This window comes from Coregonus lavaretus, assembly GCF_964263955.1.
Source record: "Coregonus lavaretus genome assembly, chromosome: 21".
NCBI lineage: Eukaryota > Metazoa > Chordata > Actinopteri > Salmoniformes > Salmonidae > Coregonus > Coregonus lavaretus.
In genome coordinates, this window is record NC_140008.1 from 27,606,006 (window position 1) to 27,633,554 (window position 27,549).

At 46.1% G+C, this 27,549-nt stretch overlaps 1 protein-coding gene across 4 annotated transcripts in view; it reads left to right on the forward strand.

Moving 5' to 3' along the window:
* The window catches only part of usp24 (ubiquitin specific peptidase 24), a gene marked incomplete at its 5' end in the record, with an annotated part of 56,192 nt that overhangs the window by 8,215 nt on the left and 20,428 nt on the right, over positions 1–27,549 (forward strand). Inside the window, 26 exons of one of the 4 annotated variants that reach the window (XM_084185796.1) lie at positions 1,023–1,191; positions 1,380–1,447; positions 1,656–1,799; positions 1,912–2,034; positions 2,137–2,172; positions 12,838–12,903; positions 13,147–13,212; positions 13,323–13,397; positions 13,602–13,760; positions 13,943–14,057; positions 15,788–15,999; positions 16,833–17,090; positions 17,233–17,331; positions 18,166–18,273; positions 18,435–18,587; positions 19,850–19,981; positions 20,062–20,173; positions 20,271–20,347; positions 22,154–22,294; positions 25,457–25,693; positions 25,872–26,081; positions 26,241–26,414; positions 26,513–26,598; positions 26,679–26,787; positions 26,980–27,135; positions 27,333–27,526. In XM_084185796.1, the coding sequence (XP_084041922.1) occupies positions 1,023–1,191; positions 1,380–1,447; positions 1,656–1,799; positions 1,912–2,034; positions 2,137–2,172; positions 12,838–12,903; positions 13,147–13,212; positions 13,323–13,397; positions 13,602–13,760; positions 13,943–14,057; positions 15,788–15,999; positions 16,833–17,090; positions 17,233–17,331; positions 18,166–18,273; positions 18,435–18,587; positions 19,850–19,981; positions 20,062–20,173; positions 20,271–20,347; positions 22,154–22,294; positions 25,457–25,693; positions 25,872–26,081; positions 26,241–26,414; positions 26,513–26,598; positions 26,679–26,787; positions 26,980–27,135; positions 27,333–27,526 (3,479 nt within the window). The remainder of the gene's footprint in view (positions 1–1,022; positions 1,192–1,379; positions 1,448–1,655; positions 1,800–1,911; positions 2,035–2,136; positions 2,173–12,837; positions 12,904–13,146; positions 13,213–13,322; positions 13,398–13,601; positions 13,761–13,942; positions 14,058–15,787; positions 16,000–16,832; positions 17,091–17,232; positions 17,332–18,165; positions 18,274–18,434; positions 18,588–19,849; positions 19,982–20,061; positions 20,174–20,270; positions 20,348–22,153; positions 22,295–25,456; positions 25,694–25,871; positions 26,082–26,240; positions 26,415–26,512; positions 26,599–26,678; positions 26,788–26,979; positions 27,136–27,332; positions 27,527–27,549) is intronic. The other 3 variants (XM_084185797.1, XM_084185798.1, XM_084185799.1) reach the window with 3 other exon arrangements.

Sequence of the window (27,549 nt, forward strand, 5' to 3'; positions counted from 1 at the left end):
CAGGTCTATAATAGATAAAGACAAAATATGTTCCAACTTCCCCCAGTCTCCCCTAATGATTGTGAGCGCACAACTTTCAAACATTTACCACATTCATAACAGCGAATCAAAGGAAATTCTAACGAGCATGACAGTTTGAGGATATTTTTCAATGAAAGTAAAGGACAGTAATGTTACGAGTAAAGTAGGAAGCCCAGGTTTCAATTGGCGATAAGATGTTAATGTGTCATGAAAGGAGTGTGGATATTTGGCCTGACCAATCAGTTTTATGTGCTGAGTCTGATTGAATGGGAGCTGATAATTTAGTTTTTTACTCCGCTGGTCTCTGGAAGAAATAACGAGTCCTCATTGTCCGAGACCGAGTAAAATGTTATATATATATATATATATATATATATATATATATATATATATATATATATATATATATATATATATATATGATTTATTTTTATTTGTACCCCTTTTTCTCCCCAATTTCGTGATATCCAATTGGTAGTTAGTCTTGTTACATCGCTGCAACTCCCGTACGGACTCGGGAGAGGCGAAGGTCGAGAGCCATGAGTCCTCCGAAACACGACCCCGCCAAACCGCACTGCTTCTTGACACACTGCACTCTTAACCCGGAAGCCAGCTGCATCAATGTGTCGGAGGAAACGCCGTCCAGCTGGCGACCGAAGTCAGCGTGCATGCGCCCGACCCGCCACAAGGAGTTGCTAGAGCGCGATGGGACAAGGACATCCAAGCCAGCCAAACCCTCGCCTAACCCGGACGATGCTGGGCCAGTTTTGCGCTGCCTCATGGGTCTCCGGGTCGCGGCCGGCTGCGACACACCCCGGAATCGAACCCGGATCTGTAGAGACGCCTCTAGCACTGCGATGCAGTGCCTTAGACCGGCCGAGTAAAAAAAATAAAAAATGTCTGACAGCGAGACAAGACCAAGACACTCAATATGTGGTCTCAAGACCAATCTCGAGTACTGCATCACTGGTAGAACTATAAAGTGTTTCTGTGTGTTTCAGAGGAGTAATGATGAGAATGGGAACTGTTCAGGCAGCAGTATGGAGTTCCCCACCACTAACCTGTATGAACTGGAGAACAGAGTGTTCACTGACCACTGGTCCATCCCCTACAAGAGAGAGGAGTCACTGGGCAAATGTCTGGTCGCAGCCACCTGCCTCGCCAAACACGGTAAGAGAGAGCGAGTAAGTGTGTGGGGTGGGTTTGTTTTGGTTTTTGTGTCTTGTCACTGTTGGATGCTTTTCACACTATTATTTTCCACCCAGTTGTCAATCAATAACTACAGTCTCTCTCTCTCTCGCTTTCTCCTCTCACTTTCTGTCTCTCACTTTCTCTCTTTCACACTGTCTCTCACTCAGGTCTGGCAGATGCGGATGAAAACTGTAAGCGGTTTATGGACAGGTGTATGCACGAGGCCTTTAAGAAGGTGAGTTGTGTGTATGCATGCATGAGGCCTTTAAGGGTTTGAGTGTGTATGCATAACACTTGTAAGTGAGAGCTGTAGAGCCTGTTTCAAATCCAGTTTCCCTCATCTTCAATATAGGAAGCATATTTGAACCGGATTGTTTGGTGGAACATTGACACGTTCACTCACTCTGCTTTCTCTCGCTCGCCCTCTTACCATCCCTCTCTAGCTCCTGACCAGTAGTGCGGTCCATAAGTGGGGGACAGAGATCCATGAGGGGATCTACAACATGTTGATGTTACTGGTGGAGCTGGTGGCTGAGAGAGTCAAACGGGACCCCATACCTGTTGGCCTGATGGGTGTACTGACTATTGTGGGTACACACACCTCATGCATACAGTATACACACACCACGTCACATCAAATAACATTTACACACCTCACCCCTTAAACGATTAGCTCTCTCTCGCTCTGTATGTCTGTAGGCCTTTAACCCAGACAATGAGTACCACTTTAAGAACCGTATGAAGATGTGTCAGAGGAACTGGAGCGAGGTGTTTGGAGAGGAAGCCATGTTTGCTGTGTCGCCTAGCAACAACTACCAGAAGGTGAGGCTGTAATGTGGGTGTGGTGCGAAAGCACAAGTATAAAAATAAAAAAGAGCGAATGTTTGTGTGACTGATCACGTGTGTGTGCCTTTGTTTCTACAGGAGCCTCATGGCTGGCTGGTAGACCTGGTCAATCGGGTAAGCCCCCCCCCACACACTCACCTACACACACCTCTATGGTAGTTCAGGGCAATTCCATGGCAACAGAATTATGCTGAGAACGTTGCCGCCACTATTTCGGTGAAATTTTATTTTATGAATGCCCATCTATGTAGTAAGCCTACCGTTTGTAAAACACCAAAAAAAGACGTCCGGACAGGACCAAAAAAAGAAGTTGGCTCGTGCTTACTGGGGTGTAGCCTACAATGTCAGCCCTCAATTGAATTTTATGAATGCCCATCCATGTGGTAGGCCCACCGTTTGTAAAACAGGCCGTTGCATTGGCTTTGTTAGTCCTGATTCCTGTGACTAATCAATTTGGCTATTTAAGCTCAGAATATCAACTACCCAAATTCATCAGGAGTTCTTGTGAGCTTATTTACAATGTGTTTACACAGCGGGAAATGCAGAAGTATTTTCTTTTTCGCTATGATCAGCTTGTCAAGACTTCGCCACAGATAGCAACCACTGGGCTATCTTTGACTTCTCCATCTATTGTTTTCTCCAAAGTTTTGGCATCTTCCATGAATTGCGGCTGCGAATCCACCATAGAAATAGTTAGAAAGAATAAGATGAAGATCCGGTAATATGGATAACTATTGAAAGAGCTGATATGTGTTTTTCTTCATTGTAATGGGCATGGTGCAACCTTTGGTAAGTAGGCTGCTGGCATGCTTCGGCTGCGGTACAGCAAAGAAAAGTCAGTCCATGCTCATGGTTCTCACAGGGGAAGTGAAATGATAGGCTACAATTACTTTCCTTTGAATATTATTTCGGTTGTGCCTTGTCATTATCTGGATAGACACTTGTGGTTTCTAGCTAATGTTCCACCAGTCAAAGCAGTGGAGCGTGTAGTGAAGCAAAACTTTAGCCATCAAAACCATTTATCTTGGGGCGACGGGGGGAGCGGGTTTGCAAAATGCTATCATATCACGCAATTATACCATTTATAAAATGGTTTATTAGGTACACCCATCTAGTACCGGGTCGGACCCCCCTTTTGCGTCCAGAACAACCTGAATTCTTCGGGGGGTGGAAATGTTGCTCAATTGGTGTCAAGGGACCTAACTTGTGCCCAATATGGCCGCTTCTTGTTTTTGGCTGATATTAAAATAAAATAAATGTATGCACTCACTAACTGTAAGTCGCTCTGGATAAGAGCGTCTGCTAAATGACTAAAATGTAAAATATAGGAGTGGAAACCACTTTGGTCGTCTGCTGCAATAGCCCATCCGTGACAAGGACCAACGAGTTGTGCGTTCCAAGATGCTGTTCTGCACACCACTGTTGTTGTACTGTGCCGTTATTTGCCTGTTTGTGGCCCACCTGTTAGCTTGTACGATTCTTGCCATTCTCCTTCGACCTCTCATCAACGAGTTGTTTTCGCCCACAGGACTTCCGCTGACTGGCTATTTTTAGTTTGTCGTACCATTCTCAGTAAACCCTAGACACTGTTTTTATAAAAAAAAAAAAATGTCACCTTTATTTAACCAGGTAAACCAGTTGAGAACAAGTTCTCATGTACAACTGTGACCTGGCCAAGATAAAGCAAAGCAGTGCGATAAAAAAACAACAACACAGTTACATATGGGGTAAACAAAACAAAGTCAAAAATACAACAGAAAATATATATACAGTGTGTGCAAATGTAGCAAGTTATGGAGATAAGGCAATAAATAGGCCATAGTGCAAAATAATTACAATTTAGTATTGACACTGGAATGATAGATGTGCAAGATATGATGTGCAAATAGAGATACTGGGGTGCAAATGAGCAAAATAAATAACAATATGGGGATGAGGTAGTTGGGTGGGCTAATTTCAGATGGGCTGTGCACAGGTGCAGTGATCGGTAAGGTGCTCTGACAACTGATGCTTAAAGTTAGTGAGGGAGATAAGAGTCTCCAGCTTCAAAGATTTTTGCAGTTCGTTCCAGTCATTGGCAGCAGAGAACGATAGTTACCGGAGTGTAACTCCAGTTCTATGAGTGGAGCGGAGCCCCATAGGGGAGCTCTGCTCCTATTGGTTTACCCCGCTGTCTACATTTACATTTTAGTCATTTAGCAGACGCTCTTATCCAGAGCGACTTACAGTTAGTGAGTGCATACATTATATTTTTCATACTGGCCCCCCGTGGGAATCGAACCCACAACCCTGGCGTTGCAAACGCCATGCTCTACCAACTGAGCTACATCCCTGCCGGCCATTCCCTCCCCTACCCTGGACCAATTGTGCGCTGCCCCATGGGTCTCCCGGTCACGGCCGGATACGACAGAGCCTGGATTCGAACCAGGATCTCTAGTGGCACAGCTAGCACTGCGATGCAGTGCCTTAGACCACTGCGCCACTCGGGAGACTAGGCAGCGAACAGCCTGAGACAAAATTATGCACACACCTGCAGCCAATAGGAGTACAGGTGTCCCTATAAGAGGGGACGCTTCCCCTCAATCAGACTCCCAAAATTATCTTCAGCGAGACTAGAGAGGGTCGGCAGGGCCTTAAGTCCAATGGGGCTCCGCTCCACTCATAGAACTGGAGTTACACTCCGGTAACTATCGTTCTATATCGTGGAGCGCCGCCCCATAGGGGAGCTCTGCTCCTATTGGTTTAAGGTGGAGCGCAACGCTCCAAAATGTACTCCCTGCCAAGTCCAACACTTCCCATCGAAACGAAAAGGTCAGGCCTAGCAATGGCTGCAACCAAGTCCCGCAGTACTGTAACACATTGTGTCACAATATACTGCGTCATCGGTTCAAACCTGCCCAACCAGTCCATTGGCATCACCAATGTCTGGTGGGCAGATAACCAGAATACGGGCCATACTAATCTGTACTAGCAGATAGATGGTACCTCCAATATCCTGTTACAACAATACCGACCACTAATGGAATGACACAAAGTGTCACTCTACTTTGTGTACACAGTAGCCCCCCCGCCCCACCCAATCAATGGAATCCCAAAGATTAGTGGGCAGTCATACTAATCCGAACCAGCAGATAGATGACGTCACATTCCGTCAAATTATCATGACCGGTCTAATAGTACTTTAACCATGGTTACTACTATTGTCCCTCATCATTCCGCCGCAACCCAGTTATTCACTGGTGGGCAGATCAATACATGCCTTCTACTGTACTGAACATGTCAGTCAGGTGTCATGCTCAAATATGTCTCTCTATCAGAAGCGGACCTGAAAGAGACCTGTCTCTTCGGTCCTGCATTCCTCTCTCTTACCTCAAGTCCTCCCCTCAGCCACGCTGAGTACAGACTGAGCCAAAGAGTTAGAAGACATATCCAGGAGATAGAAACGGATAAAAGGAGACTGTGACGCCCACGACGCCGCTGCACAAATATCCTCTACTCCCGTGCCTCTGAAAAGAGCCGTAGAGGTTGCTACTCCACGAGTAGAGTGAGCCCTCACGCCCTGAGGCAATGGTCGCCCCGCTGCCTCATACGCCGTCTCAATGCCTTCGCAAAGCCAGTGAGACAACCACTGTTTTGAAAGTGGTCTACCCAGTGCAGCCGCACCGTGACACACAAACAACTGAGGTGATGACCTAATCGCCGCCATGCGCTCCACATAACATGCTAAAGCACGTACCGGGCACAGGCGATGGAGCCTCTCCTCTCCCCATGAGGAGGGGGAGAAAGGTCCCACAGCTCAACGATCTGTGATCTATATGAGCTCTTAATAACCTTCAGCATAAAAGCCGGGTTAGGACGTAACACTGCCCTGCTCAAATCGCCAGGCGAGGCAGTCGGCTCTCGTCGACAGAGCGCACAAATCACTGACACGCTTAGCAGTGGTCAAAGCGAGCAACAGTGCCGTCTTCAATGACAGCATCTTGAGGGGTATTTGATTCAATGGCTCGAACGGCGACTCACAGAGCGCTTCGAGTACCAAAGCCAAATCCCACTGAGGAAGCGTGGCTCTAGGCATTGGCCTAAGCCACCGCGTTCCTAATAAGAAACGTTTCACTAGAGGGTGGCTGAAGACAGTGTCTCTGCCAAACCCCTTGTGACAAGCTGAAATCGCCGCTGCGATTTAATGGTGGCGGGCGATCACTGCTTATCAAACAAACTGCAGGAACGAGAGTACACTCTCAACCTGACAGATCATGGGGTCTACATTCTCTGTGACACACCACTGTGAAAATACATTCGATTTACTGGCATACACCCTGGAAGTGGAACCGGCACGTGAACCCTTTATGGTCCTGATTACTGAATCAGATAACCCACAGCGCTCTAGCCTGTCCCTCTCAGGAGCCAAGCCTTCAGTGGTTGGCCGATTATGGGCACTCGCCCTATCGAGCCCTCCGCCTGAGACAACGTGTCCCGTCGATGTGGAATTGGCCAAGGTGGCGCAATCAACATCTGACTCATCTCCACAAACCATGGAGCCCCTGGGCGATCGGGGGCCACCAATATTATTGAAAGCCCGCCTGATCTCACCCTGGCTAACAGTGGGAGAATGCAGGACAGCGGTTGGAATGCATACAGCAGAACTCTCGGCCATGGTCAGTCCCTCCCCAGTGGCGGTTCGTCCTGATCCCTCAGAGAGAACCATAGAGGACAATGTGCGTTCACGCGTGACGCTAATAGATCCACCTCGGCTCTCCCGAACTGTTCCCAAATTTGGAGAACAATGTCCGGGTGCAGACGCCACTCGTCGTCTCGAGGTCCCCCTCGAGACATGAGGTCTGCTCCCACGTTCAAGTATCCTGGAATGTGTGCTGCTCTCAACGAGCGAAGGTGCTCGTGAGCCCACAGCCACAGTTCCTCTGCCGACCGGTGGAGTGCAGGAGACCTGACTCCTCCCTGGCGATTTATGTAGGCTACTGTGGTCCGGTTGTCTGACCAGACCAACACATCGCGACCCCGAAGGGTAGACGCGAAGTGGGTCAGAACCAGTCAAACCGTTTCCAACTCCAAGAGGTTGATGTGACGACTCGAAAGAGGCCACACACCTCCTATCGCTTGGGTCTGACATGTCCCTCCCCATCCAGTCAGAGAGGCATCTGTGAACACTGGAATGTAGGAGGACACTTTCCCTATGGGGACTCTGTGCGTGAGAACGCTCGGGTCTCTCCAATAGTTCAGATCTGCACTGAGCGAGAGGGGAACCACCACCAACCGATGACATTGACGCACTGGGTCTAGTCTTAGTTGGGCGAACCATCGCTGCATCCTGCGCATGCGCATGAGTCCCAGCGGAACCACGAAATGGGCTGACGACATGAGACCCAAGAGTGACATGACTGACAGCGCCGTTACCGTGTGATTCGGACAAAACCTTCTCAGGGCTAGCAACAGGGCTACCCTTCGAGGGTCCGAAATTCAAGCCCTCATTACAGTGTCTAGCTGTATCCCCAAGTAGACAATCTGATGACTGGGCCAGGGCGCGCTCTTTTTCCAATTCACAGCGAACCCCAGACGTGTGAGATGAATCACTGTCTGTGTCGTGTGAGTGAACGCCAGCTCTGCTGATGGGGCGAGAACCAGTAGGTCGTCAAGGTAGGCTAGTAGCCTTATTCCCTGACGACGCAACAGTTCCAATGCCGCCTCCACACATTTGGAAAACATGTGAGGTGCCAGGGCGTACCCAAATGGCATCCTCGTGAACTTGTACGCCACCCCTTGAAAGGCGAATCGCAGAAACTTTCTGTGACGCGGCTGCACCGACACATGAAAGTATGCGTCCTTTAGGTCTATGCTCGTACAAAAGTCTCCCTTCTGGACACATTCCAGTAGACGTTTTGTCGTTAGCATTCGGAAGGGCCGTTTGGCTGGGGAACTACTGTGACCGCCTCCTTCACCAAAAGTTCCATAATCTCTGAAACCAGAGGGGCCACTTTTTCAGGCGTTTTCATCACCGTCTCCGGGGGGGGGGTCCGATGAAATTGATGGATGGCATAACCCTTCTCCAACACCTGGTCTAGCCAGTGGGAGAGAGTACAGCTTCGCCGCCACTCCCAGCAATGCAGAGAAAGCGGAAGAGCGCGGAGCTGTGGTACACTTAGTAGGAAGAACCTGTATTCCTCGACAGCCCTCGCCACCGCTGTTCCCCAGCACTGAAGTGGTGGAACAGCCCAAGGCGGGCCTCCCAAGAAAGGGAGAGGTAACATCAGTGCGTTCTGAGAGAAACGGGGGCGCCGATACATGGTTAAACTCGTAACCATAGTAATCCGGCCCTCCGTGAACGCAGCACGGGTCTGAACCGCACTGACAGAGGCGACAGAGCGCCATCCCCAGAAAGCGATTGCGTCATCATTCAAGTACCTGGCTGTGACTGCAGTCTGCTATGTGAGCCCTTCACTGCAGTACTCCTAGGAGTCTGCAAAGTGAGGTCTTCACAAGGTAAAGCAAGGCGGCGCCTTCTTACCCTTTTTACACTCGCCTTCTGTGTGTGCTCAGCTACGCACCCTTGGTGGGCTGAGCTACACTCAGAGTGGTGAACATCAGCGCGTTCTGAGAGAAACGGGGGCGCCGATATGTTGGTTACACTCGTAACCGCGATATCCCTGCCCTCCGTGAATGCAGCACGGGTATGAACTGCACTGACTGAGGCGTTAGCCTGAGACAGAGCGCCGTCCCCGAATAGCGGTCGCGTCATCATGCCATTATCTGACTGAGACTGCATCCTGCTATGTGAGACCCTCACTGCAGTACTCCTAGGATTCTGTAAAGTGGGGTCTTTATAAGGTAACACAAGGCGGCGCCTTGATACCTGTTTAACACCTGCCTCATGTGTGCGCTCAGCTACGCACTCTAGGTGGGCTGAGCTGCGCTCAGAGTGGTGAGGGAGAAGGTGAGGAGAGTTGAACGCTCTCAAATGTGTTATGGAAAAGGGGCTCTTTTGTGACAAAGTCAAGTGGAGCCAACTCTTTATTAACAACTTCAACAAAAACATTCTCCTTCAACCCTAGGGTGGGGGGGAATAGCGGGTACAGTCGACCTCGTCGCTGCGCCATCTTCTATTCTCTCCCCGCGTCCCGTCAGGTGCGTTGTCTCTTCTGGTTGCCCTTAGGCTTCCAGGGCGACGTTCTGACGACTTCCCTCGCCGGCTGCGTCATCGGGGGCCACAGTAGCTGCTGGGGGGGGTGGAGCACTCTCTCCTGCTGCTCGTAGCCGCCGTCTGGCGCCGGGCACGACGCCTCGTAGTAGAGCCTGCTCTACTCGCGGTGGTGGAGGTGGACGGCATTTGGGTCATGTGGCCTAACCTCCCTGCCAGTGGCAGGTGTCTGACCAGCTGCTTCCTCTCCTAGTCAAGTTTAGTGAAACGCTCCGTCGCCTCTTTGAAGGTGACTCCAAAGAGTCCGTCGTCAGAGAAGGGGGCGTTCAAGAGCGACGCTCTGTCGGCTTCCTTCATGGTCGTCAGTGACAACCACAGGTGTCGTTCCGCGACCACCAAAGTGGCCATGGATCTCCCCGCGCAGACAGCCAATGCCTGTGTTAGGTGAGGAATAGCGCCAGAAATCCTGGACGCCTCTTCCACCTCCTCCCTGTCTAGCTCAGTCTTACTCGAGGTTAAACGGGACAGAGAGGCCACTAGGAGGGCAATGTTATTTTCTGCTGCTACAGCTTGGGATCCCAACGTAAAGGACTTCTCTACCAGCTGTGCTGTGAGGTGGTCCTTTTGCGTCGGCAAGGTGGCCTTTTTGGAAGAGGGCCAGGGACTCGAACCCGGCACGAGACGCAGCCAGGGCGCTCTCTAGCCTGGGGATTCCCTTAGTGAAGCCCTGATGCCTTCCCTCCACTCTGGTGAATGGGAGGTACGCTTTGGCCGGCGAATGCGCCGCCAGAGGCGCCTCCCATGAGCCCTCAACGTACTTTGCCAGCGAGGGCATTGCTGGAGCCAGAGGCTCTGCCGCACTCCTTGGCCGAGAATAGGGGCCGCCCTCCATCATATCCACTTCCGGTGCGGAGGGAATGGGGGGCAGCGCTATCTCTAAGCGTCGAGCAGCCCTCTCAATGAGTCCAGGAAAGTCTGAACGCAGAGAGGCTGCAGCAAAGGACAGGGCTACTGATCTCTTAGAGAAAAGGGAATTACAAGACCTCTCGCTTTCCAAACGAAAGGGGGTCTTGAACATCTGGCTCAGAGGGACGGATTGTTCCATGGGAATATCCGTCTCATCCCCATAATCCCTGTCCTCTCCGGAGTCGGCGCCCTCTGATGATGCCTCTGAAGCAGAGGCTAGCACCGATAGCACGTCCTCCAGAGGAATATCCTCCCTAAAAAACGCCCAACGCTGCTTCCTCTCCTTCAATGGAAGGAGGTCGCAGCTGGCGCAAATAGGGGGAACGCTGACGCCATCCTTGGCGTGCTATGAACCCAAACACACGAAACACAAGTCGTGGGAGTCCACAGCCGCCATGGAGGCACAGCGGCATTGAGCTCTAAAAATAGCTTTTGGGGGTGGAAAACATCCCGGTGTGCTCATTTTAGGACAACGTCGATAAACTGGAAAATCGACGGCGTTTTCTCGTCCTGAGTCTTCGTCTCTTGTAGGCTCTTCAGTCTTAGTCCAGTCGCTGAAGATAATGGGAGGCTGATTGAGGGGAAGCGTCCCCTCTTATAGGGACACCTGTACTCCTATTGGCTGCAGGTGTGTGCATAATTTTGTCTCAGGCTGTTCGCTGCCTAGGCAGCGGGGTAAACCAATAGGAGCAGAGCTCCAATGGGGCGGAGCTCCACGATATAGAACCGGAAGGAATGGCAGCCAAAGGAGGTGTTGGCTTTGGGGATGACCAGTGATATATACCTGCTGGAGCGCATACTACGGGTGGGTGTTGCTATGGTGACCAATGAGCTAAGATAAGGCGGGGATTTGCCTAGCAGTGATTTATAGATGGCCTGGAGCCAGTGGGTTTGGCGACGAATATGTAGTGAGGACCAGCCAACAAGTGCGTACAGGTCACAGTGGTGGGTAGTATATGGGGCTTTGGTGACAAAACGGATGGCACTGTGATAGACTACATCCAATTTGCTGAGTAGAGTGTTGGAGGCTATTTTGTAAATGACATCGCCGAAGTCAAGGATCGGTAGGATAGTCAGTTTTACGAGGGCATGTTTGGCAGCATGAGTGAAGGAGGCTTTGTTGCGAAATAGGAAGCCGATTCTAGATTTAACCTTGGATTGGAGATGCTTAATGTGAGTCTGGAAGGATAGTTTACAGTCTAACCAGACACCTAGGTATTTGTAGTTGTCCACATACTCTAGGTCAGACCCGCCGAGAGTAGTGATTCTAGTCGGGTGGGCGGGTGCAAGCAGCGTTCGGTTGAAGAGCATGCATTTAGTTTTACTAGTGTTTAAGAGCAGTTGGAGGCTACTGAAGGAGTGTTTTATGGCATTGAAGCTCGTTTGGAGGTTTGTTAACACAGTGTCCAATGAAGGGCCAGATGTATACAAAATGGTGTCGTCTGCGTAGAGGTGGATCTGAGAGTCACCAGCAGCAAGAGCGAAATCATTGATATACACAGAGAAAAGAGTTGGCCCGAGAATTGAACCCTGTGGCACCCCCATAGAGACTGCCACAGGTCCAGACAACAGGCGCGTGAAAAGCCCAGGAGGCCGGCCGTTTCTAAGAAACTGGAACCGACGCGTCTGGCACCGACGGTCATAACACGCTCAGTCGCTTAGGTCACTCGTTTTGCCCATTCTAACATTCAATCGAACAGTAACTGAATGCCTCGATGCCTGTCTGACTGCTTTTTATAACAAGCCACGGCCACGTGAACGGGGTTGTGTACCTAATAAACTGACCACTGATTGTATATATTTTTTATACAGACTAGCTAACAAATAAATGAACATTTACAAATTATCCAAAGGATTATGATAATTTTCTGGTAAAAAAAACAAGTTTGCATCCGCTATTTTAATTTGCTCCATGGCTCAGGCGGCCAAGTGAACACAAGGCTGTTTGGCTCATTTCAGTCGCGAAGAGGAATAACTTTGCAGCTGTTTCTGATTAATATACAATGCCATGCTGGTGGGTGGTAACGTTAAAATAAAACCTAGTCCTGAAACTAAACGTAGGCTGAGAATAATTTGTATGCCATATCATAGGAAAAGATACCGCATTCACGCAGATTTGCACGAAGTGGGCAGTTTGGATTTGTCACGTCAAGCCCAAATATACAGTATCGTACTTGACTAAAACATTGACTTATTGACTTAAATCGTTGTGCAACATCATGGGTAAGCTCTGGCAATCGTCTTTCAGCTCGATAAAGGGGATTTCTACTGGTGTGGGCGTTTTAACAATTTCCACAGAAAAATTTACAAAACACATTTACAGGAAGAGCTGTGCAGATACAAAGTTTGGTAACAGAATAAAACTGATGGAGATTTTACCGTAATTCTTTTACCAAACTTTGCATCTGCAGTTTTTCCAGTAAATTTATTTTTTTACTGTGCAAATTGTTCAAAGCAGTAATTGTGCGTAGGGCTGTATGGCGTGTTCAACTTTAAAATCAATGTTTTTTGTTTGGCATTTTAAAGTGAAAAGTTGGAGTCAGCGTAATTCTGTTACAGTCGAATTGCCGTTCGTTGTTGTCAGTGTCTCTGTATTCAGTGATGTGACTGTGTGTTTCTGTCTTCTTCTGTCAATGTCATTTTCCTTCTTGCTCCCTCTTTAGTTTGGAGAGATGGGAGGGTTCACTGCTATCCAGGATAAACTAAATACAGAGGAGATAGAGATTGGGGTAAGGACACACACACACGCACGCTTGTGTGGCTAGTCTTAGGTCTCCTTGTGTGAATCCTTCCTTTTGAGGATTCTAACTGGAACAACACACACATTGATCCCTTTCGCAGCCCAGACCATCTCCACCATTAGCATGTTTAATCTCTCTCTGGCACCAGGGACTGTAGCTGTCTCACCCGTGGGAGACAACCATTCTGTTTTTTTAGAGAATGTGTGTATGTAACTGTCTGTTTCTCTGCAGTGTGTGTCCGCTCTGGTCCAGCCTCTAGCTGTGTGTGCAGAATACCTCAACTCCAGCCTGGTGCAGGTAAGGCATTTTCCTCCAACAAACACTAAGACACGCAACATACGGTACATCCTCAGCATGATGATTAGTTCATGAGACTAATAATAACGTGTGTGTCTGTGTGTTTGTAGCCCATGTTGGATCCTGTTATCCATAAGATGATCACCTATGTTCAGAACCTGGAGGAGAAGGACCTGAAAGACAAGGTACCACAATACCCCCTGCCCTATATACCCATAAGACCCTGCTCTACATACCTTGGGAAGCTCCCGGAAATGTTATAAATATGAGTGTCCAAAACCGTTCATTATGAGCTTCCAAGTCTGAAGCGACCAGTCAGACTGTTCAGAGTTTCCTATGAACATAGCATCAGCTGATGATTGTAACCCCCCCCCCCCTCCCTCCTGTAGAGGCTGGTGAGCATCCCAGAGCTGCTGTCGGCCATAAAGCTGCTGTGTATGAGGTTCCAGACCGCCCTGGTCACTGTGGTGGACGACCTGCGCCTGGACACTCTGCTACGCATGCTGAAGACTCCTCACTTCTCTACCAAGATGAACTCCCTCAAAGAGGTGAGAGGTCAGAGGTTACACGGTGGAAGGTTAGAGGTAAAACTCAGGGGAAAAACAGGAAGCCTTTGTCGAATTCAGCATCGCCAAGTCAAACTGGTGTCGCTCTCCTTATTGTAATGCTGTTGTACATGTGGATGCTTCTTGCTATAAACTGTATAAAATGTGTTTATGCTTGTGTCTAGGTGACTAAGCTGATTGAGGAGAGTACTGTGTCTAAGACAGTGAAGAATGCCATTGACACAGACAGACTGCTGGACTGGCTGGTAGAAAACTCTGTCCTCTCAATAGCACTGGAGGGTAAGGACAATATTAATGTTAGCACTAGAACAACATATTTTTACTTTTATCTATGTACAGTTGTGGTCGGAAGTTTACATACACTTAGGTTGGAATCATTAAAACTCGTTTTTCAACCACTCCACAAAATTCTAGTTAACAAACTATAGTTTTGGCAAGTCGGTTAGGACATCTACTTTGTGCATGACACAAGTAATTTTTACCAACAATTGTTTACAGACAGATTATTTCACTTATAATTCACTGTATCACAATTCCAGTGGGTCAGAAGTTTACATACACTAAGTTGACTGTGCCTTTAAACAGCTTTAAAATTCCAGAATATGATGTCATGGCTTTAGAAGCTTCTGATAGACTAATTGACATAATTTGAGTCAATTGGAGGTGTACCTGTGGATGTATTTCAAGGCCTACCTTCAAACTCAGTGCCTCTTTGCTTGACATCATGGGAAAATCAAAAGAAATCAGCCAAAACCTCTGTTTAACCTTGGGAGCAATTTCCAAACGCCTGAAGGTACCACGTTCATCTGTACAAACAATAGTACGCTAGTATAAACACCATGGGACCACGCAGCCATCATACCGCTCAGGAAGGAGACGCGTTCTGTCTCCTAGAGATGAACATACTTTGGTGTGAAAAGTGCAAATCAATCCCAGAACAACAGCAAAGGACCTTGCGAAGATGCTGGAGGAAACTGGTACAAAAGTATCTATATCCACAGTAAAACAAGTCCTATATCGACATAACCTGAAAGGCCGCTCAGCAAGGAAGAAGCCACTGCTCCAAAACCGCCATAAAAAAGCCAGACTACGGTTTGCAACTGCACATGGGGACGAAGATCGTACTTTTTGGAGAAATGTCCTCTGGTCTGATGAAACAAAAATAGAACTGTTTGGCCATAATGACCATCGTTATGTTTGGAGGAAAAAGGGGGTTGCTTGCAAGCTGAAGAACACCATCCCAACCGTGAAGCACGGGGGTGGCAGCATCATGCTGTGGGGGTGCTTTGCTGCAGGAGGGACTGGTGCACTTCACAAAATAGATGGCATCATGAGGAAGGAAAATTATGTGGATATATTGAAGCAACATCTCAAGACATCAGTCAGGAAGTTAAAGATTGGTCGCAAATGGGTCTTCCATGGACAATGACCCCAAGCATACTTCCAAAGTTGTGGCAAAATGGCTTAAGGACAACAAAGTCAAGGTATTGGAGTGGCCGTCACAAAGCCCTGACCTCAATCCTATAGAAAATGTGTGGCCAGAACTGAAAAAGCTTGTGTGAGCAAGGAGGCCTTCAAACCTGACTCAGTTACACCAGCTCTGTCAGGAGGAATGGGCCAAAATTCACCCAACTTATTGTGGGAAGCTTGTGGAAGGCTACCTGAAATGTTTGACCCAAGTTAAACAATTTAAAGGCAATGCTACCAAATACTAATTCAGTGTATGTAAACTTCTGACGCGCTGGGAATGTGAAGAAATAAATAAAAGCTGAAATAAAGAATTCTCTACTATTATTCTGACATTTCACATTCTTAAAATAAAGTGGTGATCCTAACTGACCTTAGACAGGGAATTTTTTACTAGGATTAAATGTCAGGAATTGTGAAAAACTGAGTTGAAATGTATTTGGCTAAGGTGGATGTAAACTTCCGACTTCAACTGTAATTCTATTATCTTGATGTGATTCCAGGTAACATAAAGCAGTAATAGAACTGTGTGTGTGTTCCAGGTAACATAGACCAGGCCCAGTATTGTGATCGAATAAAAGCCATTATTGAGCTGCTGGGCAGTAAACTGTCTCTGGACGAGCTGTCTAAGATCTGGATGATACAGGCAGGACAGTCGTCCACGGTGATTGAGAACATCCACACCATCATGGCTGCCGCTGCCGTCAAGTTCAACTTCGACCAGCTCAGCCACCTGTTTGTCCTTATACAGAAGGTCTGTATGTGTGCTTAGGAATGTCTCTGTGGGCTAGTAAAGTGTGTGTGTTAGTAATGTTTGCAGGGCATAAAATTAACACCCGCCAAATGCTGGTAGATTTAGGTATTGGCGGGTAAGAATGTCTATTGCACCAGCCACGTTGGGGGGGGGGGGGGGGGGTCAATTTGCAGGCTCTACAGTGCGAGCATTGCATTCGCATTTGTCAATAAAAATAGTAAAAAGTCAAGTATGGGCATATGTGCGAGTTGCGATTTCTAGCAGAAAAATGCTGAAGTAGCTGTTTTCAAAGTATATCTGCTGTTTTGTTTCATAGCTGCTAATCGCACAAAGAAATATGAATCCTACATCCCACCTTGCGCAGCAAAAGCTTTGCGCACTGTGAGTGAAAAGCTGATAGATACATTTTTGGAGGCGCTGGCATAGGCATAAAAGTTGGTCTAATTTACTCAAGTCAGCAAAGTGAGACTTTGTCCTGTTCTTTCTGGGCTATTTACATTGTTTTGTTCACAAGCTCGGTTGTTTTTCAATGTTAGTTTGAATCTGCTGCTTCAGCTGATAGCAGAGATGCTGTAGATGCTGTCTACTACTAGTCACATCCCAAATCTCACACAGACTCGAGTGGCCCTGTTACCATGGTAACCTCCTGCCCTTAAAGGGGCAGCTGAACATTTTGTCTCATCTGATATTTTGGGTAAAAGACTCAGGTCACAAAAAATCAAATGAAATTGAGCAATCTACCACATTTACTGAATTCTAATACATTTCTTGTTTTAGAAACATTACAAAGTGTGGTGGACAGTTTAAAAAAAATGTTTGTGTGTGTGTTCCAGAGCTGGGAGGTGGAGAGTGACCGTGTGAGGCAGAAGCTGTTGAGTCTGATTGGGAGGATCGGTAGAGAAGCCCGGTCTGAGGCCACCACAGGGAAGGTGCTGGAGGTGCTGTGGGAGCTAGCCCACCTACCCATCCTGCCCACCTCCCTGGTACAGCAGGCCTCTGAGGAACACCTGGCCATCCTCACTGACGCATACGCTGTGAAGGAGACTGTCAAGCGCTGCTACATCATCAAATGTATAGAAGACATCAAGAAGGTGAGAAACACACACACACACTTTGTCTCGCTGTAGGTTGAAGCGCTCTGTCACTCACAGCCTTTTGAGTTCAAATTGAATATCAATGTACGTTTTTTTACACGCACGCACACGCCCTGAATAAGCCAGTTTATGTTTGTAGACTCAGACTGAGGAGGAGGGTAAAACCAGCGACAATCAGAGCTCGTTTCTTACTGGCTCCTGGGGCAAGAAGAAAGCCAAAGAAAACTCATTGGCCAAAGTAAGAGAAGCCCCTTCAAACTCTACTGACCAATCAGCATTCACATTCAATCTTCTCACTGCTACACACCAACCAATCCTAGAGGAGGGCTGGATCACGGGGCGATTTGATTGGTCACTGAAGGATTGCCTCACTTGATTTTAATGCTGCGTTCATAACCAAGTGGGAAGGTGGAAATTACCAGTTGTGAAGTCGTAAATACCAGTTGGATGCATTCACATGATTTGAACTCTTCGAGAAACGCAGATTGGCTAATGGCCAACAAGCTGCGTCAACCATTAACTAAAAGTACAGCTATCATGCTTGTAAACAAATTATAGGGTTCAATAACCATATTTATAGATTGCTTTTTATAAATAATATTTTAGTTGTTGCATTTAACTGCCCAAAATGCTGTTATCTAGGTAATTTCCTTAGTAGGTGACGTCAGAGGTCAGCATGTGGAGAAGTCGGAGCTCAGGGATGAAAGACGAGTTTCCCAATAGTAATTACCAGTTGGAGAGGCATTCAAGTGGATCTTTCCTAGTTGTATGTGGTAAATGCCACCTTCCCACTTGGTTATGAACGCAGGGTAACATGAGCTGTTTCACTACTACAGCAGGAGTCTAATTCTCTGTGGAATGGGCCAGTCTTCATTGAGGTTATAAGGCGTGTGTGTGTTGGGGAAGTCAAGGGGTGAGATATTGATGGGATAAAGTTTATGTTTGGGCGTCAAGGTGTGTGTGGGGGGTGGGCTCTGGTCTTCTGTTTCATGTGATTGGATGAGCTGAAGGAATCAGACGGTACTGCTCATCTAGTGTGTGTGTGTGTGTGTGTGTGTGTGCGTGTGTGTAGTCTTCTCAGCAGGGCAGTCCCCAAGCGGTCTGGGTGGTTCCAGCTCTGCGGCAGCTCCATGATATCACACGCTCCTTCATCAAACAGTCCTACCAGAAACAGGACAAGGTACACACACACATTACCTACACACATTACCCCTGCAAGAGAGACCTTATCCAAGTTGGCAGCAGTCGACAGCATTAAAAGTACATGAATACAGTACAGTACATTACATGACACATTTTTAAATGAACAGACACATCTTCATAGCACATGTGCTCCCCCAGCAGAGCATCATCCAGGACTTGAAGAAGAACTTTGAGATCGTCAAACTGATCACAGGATCTCTGGTGGTCTGTCATCGACTGGCTGTGTCTGCAGCTGGGAACAATGGACTGACCGGACACACACTGGTGGATGGACGATACACCTACCAGGAGGTACCACAGCGTGTCTGTTTGTCTGTCTGTCTGTGTGTGTGATTTGCTTTGATGGGTTGAGGAATCTAGAGCTTTGGTAGAAGTTTATGTGGTTGAGATTACGGCTGTGACGATACCAGTATCGCAATATTTGTAGAAACATATTCTGCTGTATGTAAAATATTGTGTGATATAGATTTGGAAAATAAACAAATGTGACTGGATGACAACATAATGTTTGTTTCCAACATTAGGGCTGTTTTCCTAAAGAAGTTAAATCCACTTTCGTGTTTTGTTTCCTTGCCACGATAGTAACGAGTATCATGATACTGGTATCGTCCCGGCCCTAGTTGAGATGCTGGATGATGGACTGAGGATTTTGACCTCTGTGAGAGTTTCAAGTTTTAATGTCACATGCACAAGTACAGTGAAATGCCTTTCTTGCAAGCTCTAAACCCAATAATGCAATAATCAATAACAATGTATTACTAGAAAAAAACACACGAGGAATAAGAAATATGAAATACACAATTAAGTAAGTAAGTAAGGGTCTGTCCGCACAACCCTCCGTAGCGCCATGCCATCGAGGGTGGTACTATTGCCATACCAAGCATTGATGCAGCCAGTCAATATGCTCTCTATGGTACAGCTGTAGAACCTTTTCAGGATTTGAGGGCCCATTCCAAACTTTTTCAACCTCCTGAGGGGGAAGAGGCACTGTCGCGCCTTCTTCACGACTGTGCGTGTATGTTTGGACCATCTTTAGTGGTTTGGACACAGAGGAACTTGAAGCTGTCTACCTGCTCCACTGCAGGCAACATCACCTCCACCAGGGTCAACATGGTGGAGGTGATGTTGCCTACCCTCACCACCTGGGGTCGGCCCGTCAGGAAGTCCAGGATCCAGTAGCAGAGGGAGGTGTTCAGACCCAGAGTCCTAATCTTGGTGACAAGCTTGGAGGGGATAATGGTGTTGAACGCTGACCTGTAGTCAATAAACAGCATTCTCACATAGGTATTCTTCTTATCTCGGTGGGTGAGAGCAGTGTGGAGACCAATTGAGATTGTTGGGGCGGTATGCAAATTGGATTGGGTCTAGGGTGGCTGGGATGGTGGTGTTAATGTGTGCCATAACCACCCTCTCAAAGTGCTACAGGGTGGTAATCATTGTGGCATGAGGCCTTAGAGTTCTTAGGAACGAGGATGATTGTGGTTTGAAGTCCATGCTAGCCTCTGACTCTCTCTCTCTCTCTCTCTCTCTCTCTCTCTCCCTCCCCTCCTCAGTATCTAGACGGCCACCTGAGGTTCCTGGCCTTCTTCCTCCAGGAGGCTAGCCTCTACCTGGTCTGGAACAGAGCCAAAGAACTATGGGACTGCCTGGTCTCTGGACCCGAAGTCTGCGAGCTGGACAGAGAGGTACACACACACGTTACACAGTCTACATTACATAGTCTACTCTGTGTGTCTATACACACTAACTTTACCTGTGTGTGTAGATGTGTTTTGAGTGGTTCACTAAGGGCCAGCATGATCTGGAGAGTGATGTTCAGCAGCAGCTCTTCAAAGAGAAGATCCTCAAACTGGAGCCCTACGAGATTACTATGAATGGTGAGACATACACACCATTTTTGTTGGTGGCCCACTCATTGACATATGTAGATCTTACATAGTGGCTTTAACCAGGGTTTTATTTGGGATGTTTCAGGCTTCAATCTGTTCAAGACCTTCTTTGAGAATGTCAACTTGTGTGACCATCGCTTGAAACGCCAGGGGACTCAACTGGTGAGTCAGTACATGCAAACACAGTCTTGTTTTACTAACATTGTGGGGACACAATTGATTCCCATTCAAAATCCTATTTTCCCTAACCCTTACCCTAACCCCAAAACTTAAGCCTAAATCCTAAACCTCTAACTCTTACCCTAAACCCCCTAGAAATAGCCTTTTTCCTTGTGGGGATCGCCAAAATGTCCCCAGCTGGTAAAAATGTTTCTGGTCCCCACAAGTATAGTTACATTTGTCCACATGCAGCCATTTTAGGTTGTTACACGAAATTAGTGCCCTTTTGAAATTTTTAATTAGAAATTGTGCGCAATATAGAATTTGTAAAGCCTGTTATATTCAATAAAGTGCCCTTTTAATATAGACCACATGGATAATTCAATAAATCTGTTTTTTTTTTATATGAATAAAGACTTTCTAAAGTGACAATTTTACCCACTTAACCCCACATTTCTTAAAGTTTTCACCATCATTTTAAAGCCCTAGTTATTTTGTTGCTTTAAAGTCATTTCTGAAGATTATTATTTATTTAATGTAATTTAGTGATTCATGTTAAGGTAATACAAAAAAAACGTGTTCCTCATTTCGAGGTCAAACCTCATACGTGAACTGAACTCTCGTTTTAATTTGGGAAACTATTCCTTTTTAAAATGTTTTATTCAAAAGAAACATTGAACATCTAATAGTCAAATCAGCAGGTGAGCTGGTTCAACTCTTTGACCATTTTCTGGTGTTTTGTAGTGGAAAACTGAGTTGGACGAGCATAACACATCAACCTTGTTACCCATAGATAGGCAGGCTAGAAATGTTTTACAAATGTCTTTTTTTTTTAAAGCTTGCATTCAATTGCCCCTCCAGTTGCACACAACAAGCTTCCATTTCCCCCGTCATAAAATAATTTATGGCTGATTTTAAGATGAAATCATCAATCCTGTTACGGTCAACCCTACTACTTTATTTGGCACTTAAAGCGGCAATGTATAACTTTTGGTGCGACCCAACAATTGACATAGAACGTTGAGTTAAAGATCTTTCATAAGTTTCATTTTTGCGTCTTTTACTTTCGGTTTTGTACACCAGCTGAAAATACAATATTTTTGGGTATGGAAAAAAGCGGTTTAGATGGTGCAATGAATCTCTACATGCTTGTTTTGTCACTAACTGAAATTAGGCAAACTATTCGAATTTTAGCAACCAGGAAATGGCAGAGCGATTTCTGCATAGTGCACCTTTAATAGGCATTAATAATACTATAGTCTATTGTTATTTTTTATTGTAAAAAATGTGCTCTTTATGACAATGTTAAAATTAAATTTAATCAAATGTTATTTGCCACATGCGCCGAATACAACAGGTGTAGACATTACAGTGAAATGCTTACTTACAAGCCCTTAACCAACAATGCAGTTACAAAAAAAAGTGTTAAGTAAAAAATAGATAAGTAAGAAATAAAAGCAAATAACTAAAGAGCAGCAGTAAAATAAAATAATCAAGTCAATGTGCGGGGGCACCGGCTAGTTGAGGTAATTAGGTGACATTTTGAGAAGTTACTCATCTCAAAAGGCACCGACGTGGTGGAATGATCCCTTTTATTAAATTATATGGTTTATGACATGTCTAGACAGTCGTTCATCTCCATATCAGGATTGAGACGTATTTTCTGAGCTGGAAAGTCATTTATGTACTCCAACATTCTGACAGTTTCTGTCAATTTATTCAGCATATGAGGCTAAAACTAGCATGACAGTTAGGATTAATACACCTGTGGGACCTAAACACCCTAACCCTTTTATCATTATGGTCCAGTGTGTGGAGCGGCTGGACCTGGCTGGGATGGACTTTATCTGGCGCATCGCCATGGAAACGCCTGACGAGGAGATCGCTAATGAGGCCATCCAGCTCATCATCACCTACAGCTACACCAACCTCAACCCAAAGATGAAGAAGGTGTGTGCAGGGTTTGATGGCGGATTACTTTTAATTATTTTTATTTAACCTTTATTTAACTAGGCAAGTCAGTTAAGAACAAATTCTTATTTACAATGACGGCCTACCAAAAGGCAAAAGGCCTCCTGCGGGGACGGGGGCTGGGATTAAAAATTAAAATATAGGACAAAACACACATCACGACAAGAGACACCACAACACTACATAAAGAGACCTAACACAACAACATAGCATGGTAACAACACATGACAACACAGCATGGTAGCAACACAACATGGTAGCAACATGGTAGCAACATGGTAGCAACACAACATGGTAGCAGCACAAAACATGGTACAAACATTATTGGGCACAGACAACAGCACAAAAGCAAGAAGGTAGAGACAACAATACATCACGCGAAGCAGTCACAGCTGTCAGTAAGAGTGTCCATGATTGAGTCTTTGAATGAAGAGATGGAGATAAAACTGTCCAGTTTGAGTGTTTTTTGAAAAATGTAATCAGTCACTGATTAGAGATTACATGACAGTAAAAGTAATTAGTAATATATTCCATTGGAATACTCAAAATGAGTAACGCAGTCTGAATTATTTTTGGATTACTTGGTTAGCCAGCATCTGCCTCCTCAGTTTATACTGCAGACTGATGAGTCCCCTCTCTGCCCACCCAACTCCTCTCTTGCCCACACAACTCCCCAGCATCTTTGGGCAATTGCTGGCTCAGGTGCCTGTTGCATCTTATTGATGAAATGGCATCACTGCTAAAAAGTCAGCTTCACTGCCAAGTTCTAGGGAAAGCATTCCCAACTCTTGTTCTTTGGTTGTCCAGTTATAGACCTACTACACCCAGCCACCAAGTAAAAGAGGAAATTGTCATTTGAATGTCTGGCCCACTTTTAACATAACAGTCTGGAACGATAAAGTCTTCAATAGACATACAGTGGGGGAAAAAAGTATTTAGTCAGCCACCAATTGTGCAAGTTCTCCCACTTAAAAAGATGAGAGAGGCCTGTAACTTTCATCATAGGTACACGTCAACTATGACAGACAAAATACAGAAAATCACATTGTAGGATTTTTTATGAATTTATTTGCAAATTATGGTGGAAAATAAGTATTTGGTCAATAACAAAAGTTTCTCAATACTTTGTTATATACCCTTTGTTGGCAATGACACAGGTCAAACGTTTTCTGTAAGTCTTCACAAGGTTTTCACACACTGTTGCTGGTATTTTGTGGTCCTCTGTAGCTCAGCTGGTAGAGCACGGCGCTTGTAATGCCAATGTAGTGGGTTCGATCCCCGGGACCACCCATACACAAAAATTTATGCACGCATGACTGTAAGTCGCTTTGGATAAAAGCGTCTGCTAAATGGCATATTATTATTATTATTATTTTGGCCCATTCCTCCATGCAGATCTCCTCTAGAGAAGTGATGTTTTGGGGCTGTCGCTGGGCAACACAGACTTTCAACTCCCTCCAAAGATTTTCTATGGGGTTGAGATCTGGAGACTGGCTAGGCCACTCCAGGACCTTGAAATGCTTCTTACGAAGCCACTCCTTCGTTGCCCGGGTGGTGTGTTTGGGATCATTGTCATGCTGAAAGACCCAGCCACGTTTCATCTTCAATGCCCTTGCTGATGGAAGGAGGTTTTCACTCAAAATCTCACGATACATGGCCCCATTCATTCTTTCCTTTACACGGATCAGTCGTCCTGGTCCCTTTGCAGAAAAACAGCCCCAAAGCATGATGTTTCCACCCCCATGCTTCACAGTAGGTATGGGGTTCTTTGGATGCAACTCAGCATTCTTTGTCCTCCAAACACGACGAGTTGAGTTTTTACCAAAAAGTTCTATTTTGGTTTCATCTGACCATATGACATTCTCCCAATCCTCTTCTGGATCATCCAAATGCACTCTAGCAAACTTCAGACGGGCCTGGACATGTACTGGCTTAAGCAGGGGGACACGTCTGGCACTGCAGGATTTGAGTCCCTGGCGGCATAGTGTGTTACTGATGGTAGGCTTTGTTACTTTGGTCCCAGCTCTCTGCAGGTCATTCACTAGGTCCCCCCGTGTGGTTCTGGGATTTTTGCTCACCGTTCTTGTGATCATTTTGACCCCACGGGGTGAGATCTTGCGTGGAGCACCAGATCGAGGGAGATTATCAGTGGTCTTGTATGTCTTCCATTTCCTAATAATTGCTCCCACAGTTGATTTATTCAAACCAAGCTGCTTACCTATTGCAGATTCAGTCTTCCCAGCCTGGTGCAGGTCTACAATTTTGTTTCTGGTGTCCTTTGACAGCTCTTTGGTCTTGGCCATAGTGGAGTGTGACTGTTTGAGGTTGTGGACAGGTGTCTTTTATACTGATAAAAAGTTCAAACAGGTGCCATTAATACAGGTAACGAGTGGAGAACAGAGGAGCCTATTAAAGAAGTTGTTACAGGTCTGTGAGAGCCAGAAATCTTGCTTGTTTGTAGGTGACCAAATACTTATTTTCCACCATAATTTGCAAATACATTTTAAAAATCCTACAACGTGATTTTCTGGATTTTTTTTCTCTCAATTTGTCTGTCATAGTTGACGTGTACCTATGATGAAAATTACAGGCCTCTCTCATCTTTTTAAGTGGGAGAACTTGCACAATTGGTGGCTTACTAAATACTTTTTTTCCCCACTGTATGTAACGGATCCAAGATGAAATGGGGGATGATTTAGTTCTCAGTAAGCGGGGGTCTGATGTTTTTTATTTAAAGAAAGTTTCTGTAGAAACAACCAAGGAAAGCAATTTGGCAGTCTTGGAGATTTTAAATAGATTCGAACAGAAGAGAGGAGTTTCCACTAAAAGGTGACTCCATTTCCACTAAAAGGTGACTTACGCTCAGCACTGCTTTCAAAAACCTGCAATTTCAATGTGTTTGAGGCGAACAATTGCAGCCCACTTATTGATATTAGATGAAGTAATCAGCTGTTTTTAAGAATATAACAGTAATTCGATTCCACCTATTTTTTTATTTCTTTTAAGCAATCTGGGCTAATAGTTAATTCATTTTTGTAATCTGATTACGTAATCCCTGTTACATGTAATCCATTAGTACCCAAACCTGTGTGTGCTGGGCATGGCTACGGTCTCTGCTATTGACTCTGTGTGTCTCTGTAGGATTCTGTGTCTTTACACAAGAAGTTCATCGCTGATTGTTACAAACGACTGGAGGCAGCCAGTTCAGCTCTAGGAGGCCCCACGTTGACTCATGCTGTTACCAGGGCAACCAAGATGCTGACGGCCACCGCCATGCCGACTGTTGCTACGTCTGTCCAATCACCTTCCAGGTCCACCAAACTGGTGATCATTGAGAGGCTGCTGCTATTGGCTGAGCGTTACGTCATCACTATCGAGGTAAGACCTCACACTGACCAAAATATGTAACACAGCATTTACAATTTTTGTTTAATCGTTAGAAACGACTTTCACCTATGGTATGTCGTTATAAACCATTTATATTTGGGTGACGAGAGGGGGATGAGAGCGTGACATGGAAAGATAGATAAATGACTGTGGCTGCGTGTGTGTATAGGACCTGTACTCTGTGCCTCGTACCATTCTACCTCACGGAGCGTCGTTCAATGGCCACCCTGTCTCTCTGCACGTCACCTATGAGTCCACCAAAGACACCTTCACCCTGGAGGCCCACAGTAACGAGACTATAGGCAGCATCCGCTGGAAGATTGCTGAGCACCTCAGCTGTCCAGTCGACAACGTCCAGATCTTTGCCAATGACAGCGTGGTAAGTGTGTGCATCATTTGTATCTGTGTGTGCCTTGTTGACTGAACATAGTGTGTGTGACAGAATAGTAAGCCCAAATTTGGAAGATTGTGTGTGTGACTGTGTATCATATGTAAATGTGTGTGTGTGTTTTGTTTAACTCTCTCCCTCTGTCTGTAGTTGACAATGAACCGGGACCAGAAGCTGCTGTCCCAGCTGGGGTTCAGTGATGAGCAGTCTCTGACAGTGAAGAGCTCCGGCACCGGCACGCCCTCTGGTGGCAGCTCAGAGTCCTCCGCCTCCGCCTCTTCCTCGAGCTCTGCGGTCTTCAACTCAGCCTACGCTATGGAACAGGTATACCACACACAATCACACACACACACACGTACAGTATATACAAACACATTGAGTTCATGTTTGAGTCTGATTATGTGCTAATGGTGTGTTTGTAGGAGAAGTCCCTTCCAGGTGTTGTCATGGCGTTGGTGTGTAACGTGTTTGAGATGCTTTACCAGCTGGCCAACCTGGATGAACCCCGGTGAGTCTTACACTAACACACACAGATCCTCTGAATCCTGAATGGTCCAAAATGTATAACGTTCTGTGTGTGCGTTCCAGGATAACCCTGCGTGTGCGTAAGCTGCTGCTGCTGATACCAACAGACCCAGAGGTTCAGGATGCTCTAGATAACTTTGTTCCCAAAGAGTCCAGTGTATGGAGTCACCAGGTACATTTACATTAACTAGTTCTATAGCTACTAACCCTTAGTACTATTATAATCTAACCCTGTACTAGCAAACATCAGGTCAAGCGCAGTGGGTTAGTTTGTGTTTGTGTTGAAATGATGAGGAGAGTTCAACCCCTCTGACCAGAGCCAGTGTGACAACATGTATGTGTTTCCTGTGTGTGTCTCCTGTAGAAGACGCTGTTCACTCTGGGTCAGGGGTCAGGCTCTCGCTCTCCGTCTCTGGGTTCTAAGCAGCAGCACCAGCCCAGCGCCGCCTCCATCTTGGAATCACTCTTCAGGTCCTCTGCTCCCGGGATGTCCACCTTCAGAGTCCTCTACAACCTAGAGGTACACACACACACACACATTTGTGCACGGACACACTTCACACATTTCTTTCTGTGACCTCTCACTTTATCTCTTCTTTCTTTCTTTCTTTCTTTCTTTCTTTCTTTCTTTCTTTCTTTCTTTCTTTCTTTCTTTCTTTCTTTCTTTCTTTCTTTCTTTCTTTCTTTCTTTCTTTCTTTCTTTCTCTCTCTTTCAAGGTGTTGAGTTCTAAGTTGATGCCAACCTCAGATGATGAGATGGCTAAGACCAGTGTCAAGTCTTTCTGTGAGAACTTCCTGAAAGCTGGAGGACTCAGTTTGGTGGTGAACGTGATGCAGCGAGACTCTATTCCCTCTGAGGTGGACTATGAGACCAGACAGGGAGTCTACTCCATCTGTCTACAACTGGCCAGGTACACACCACACACACACACAC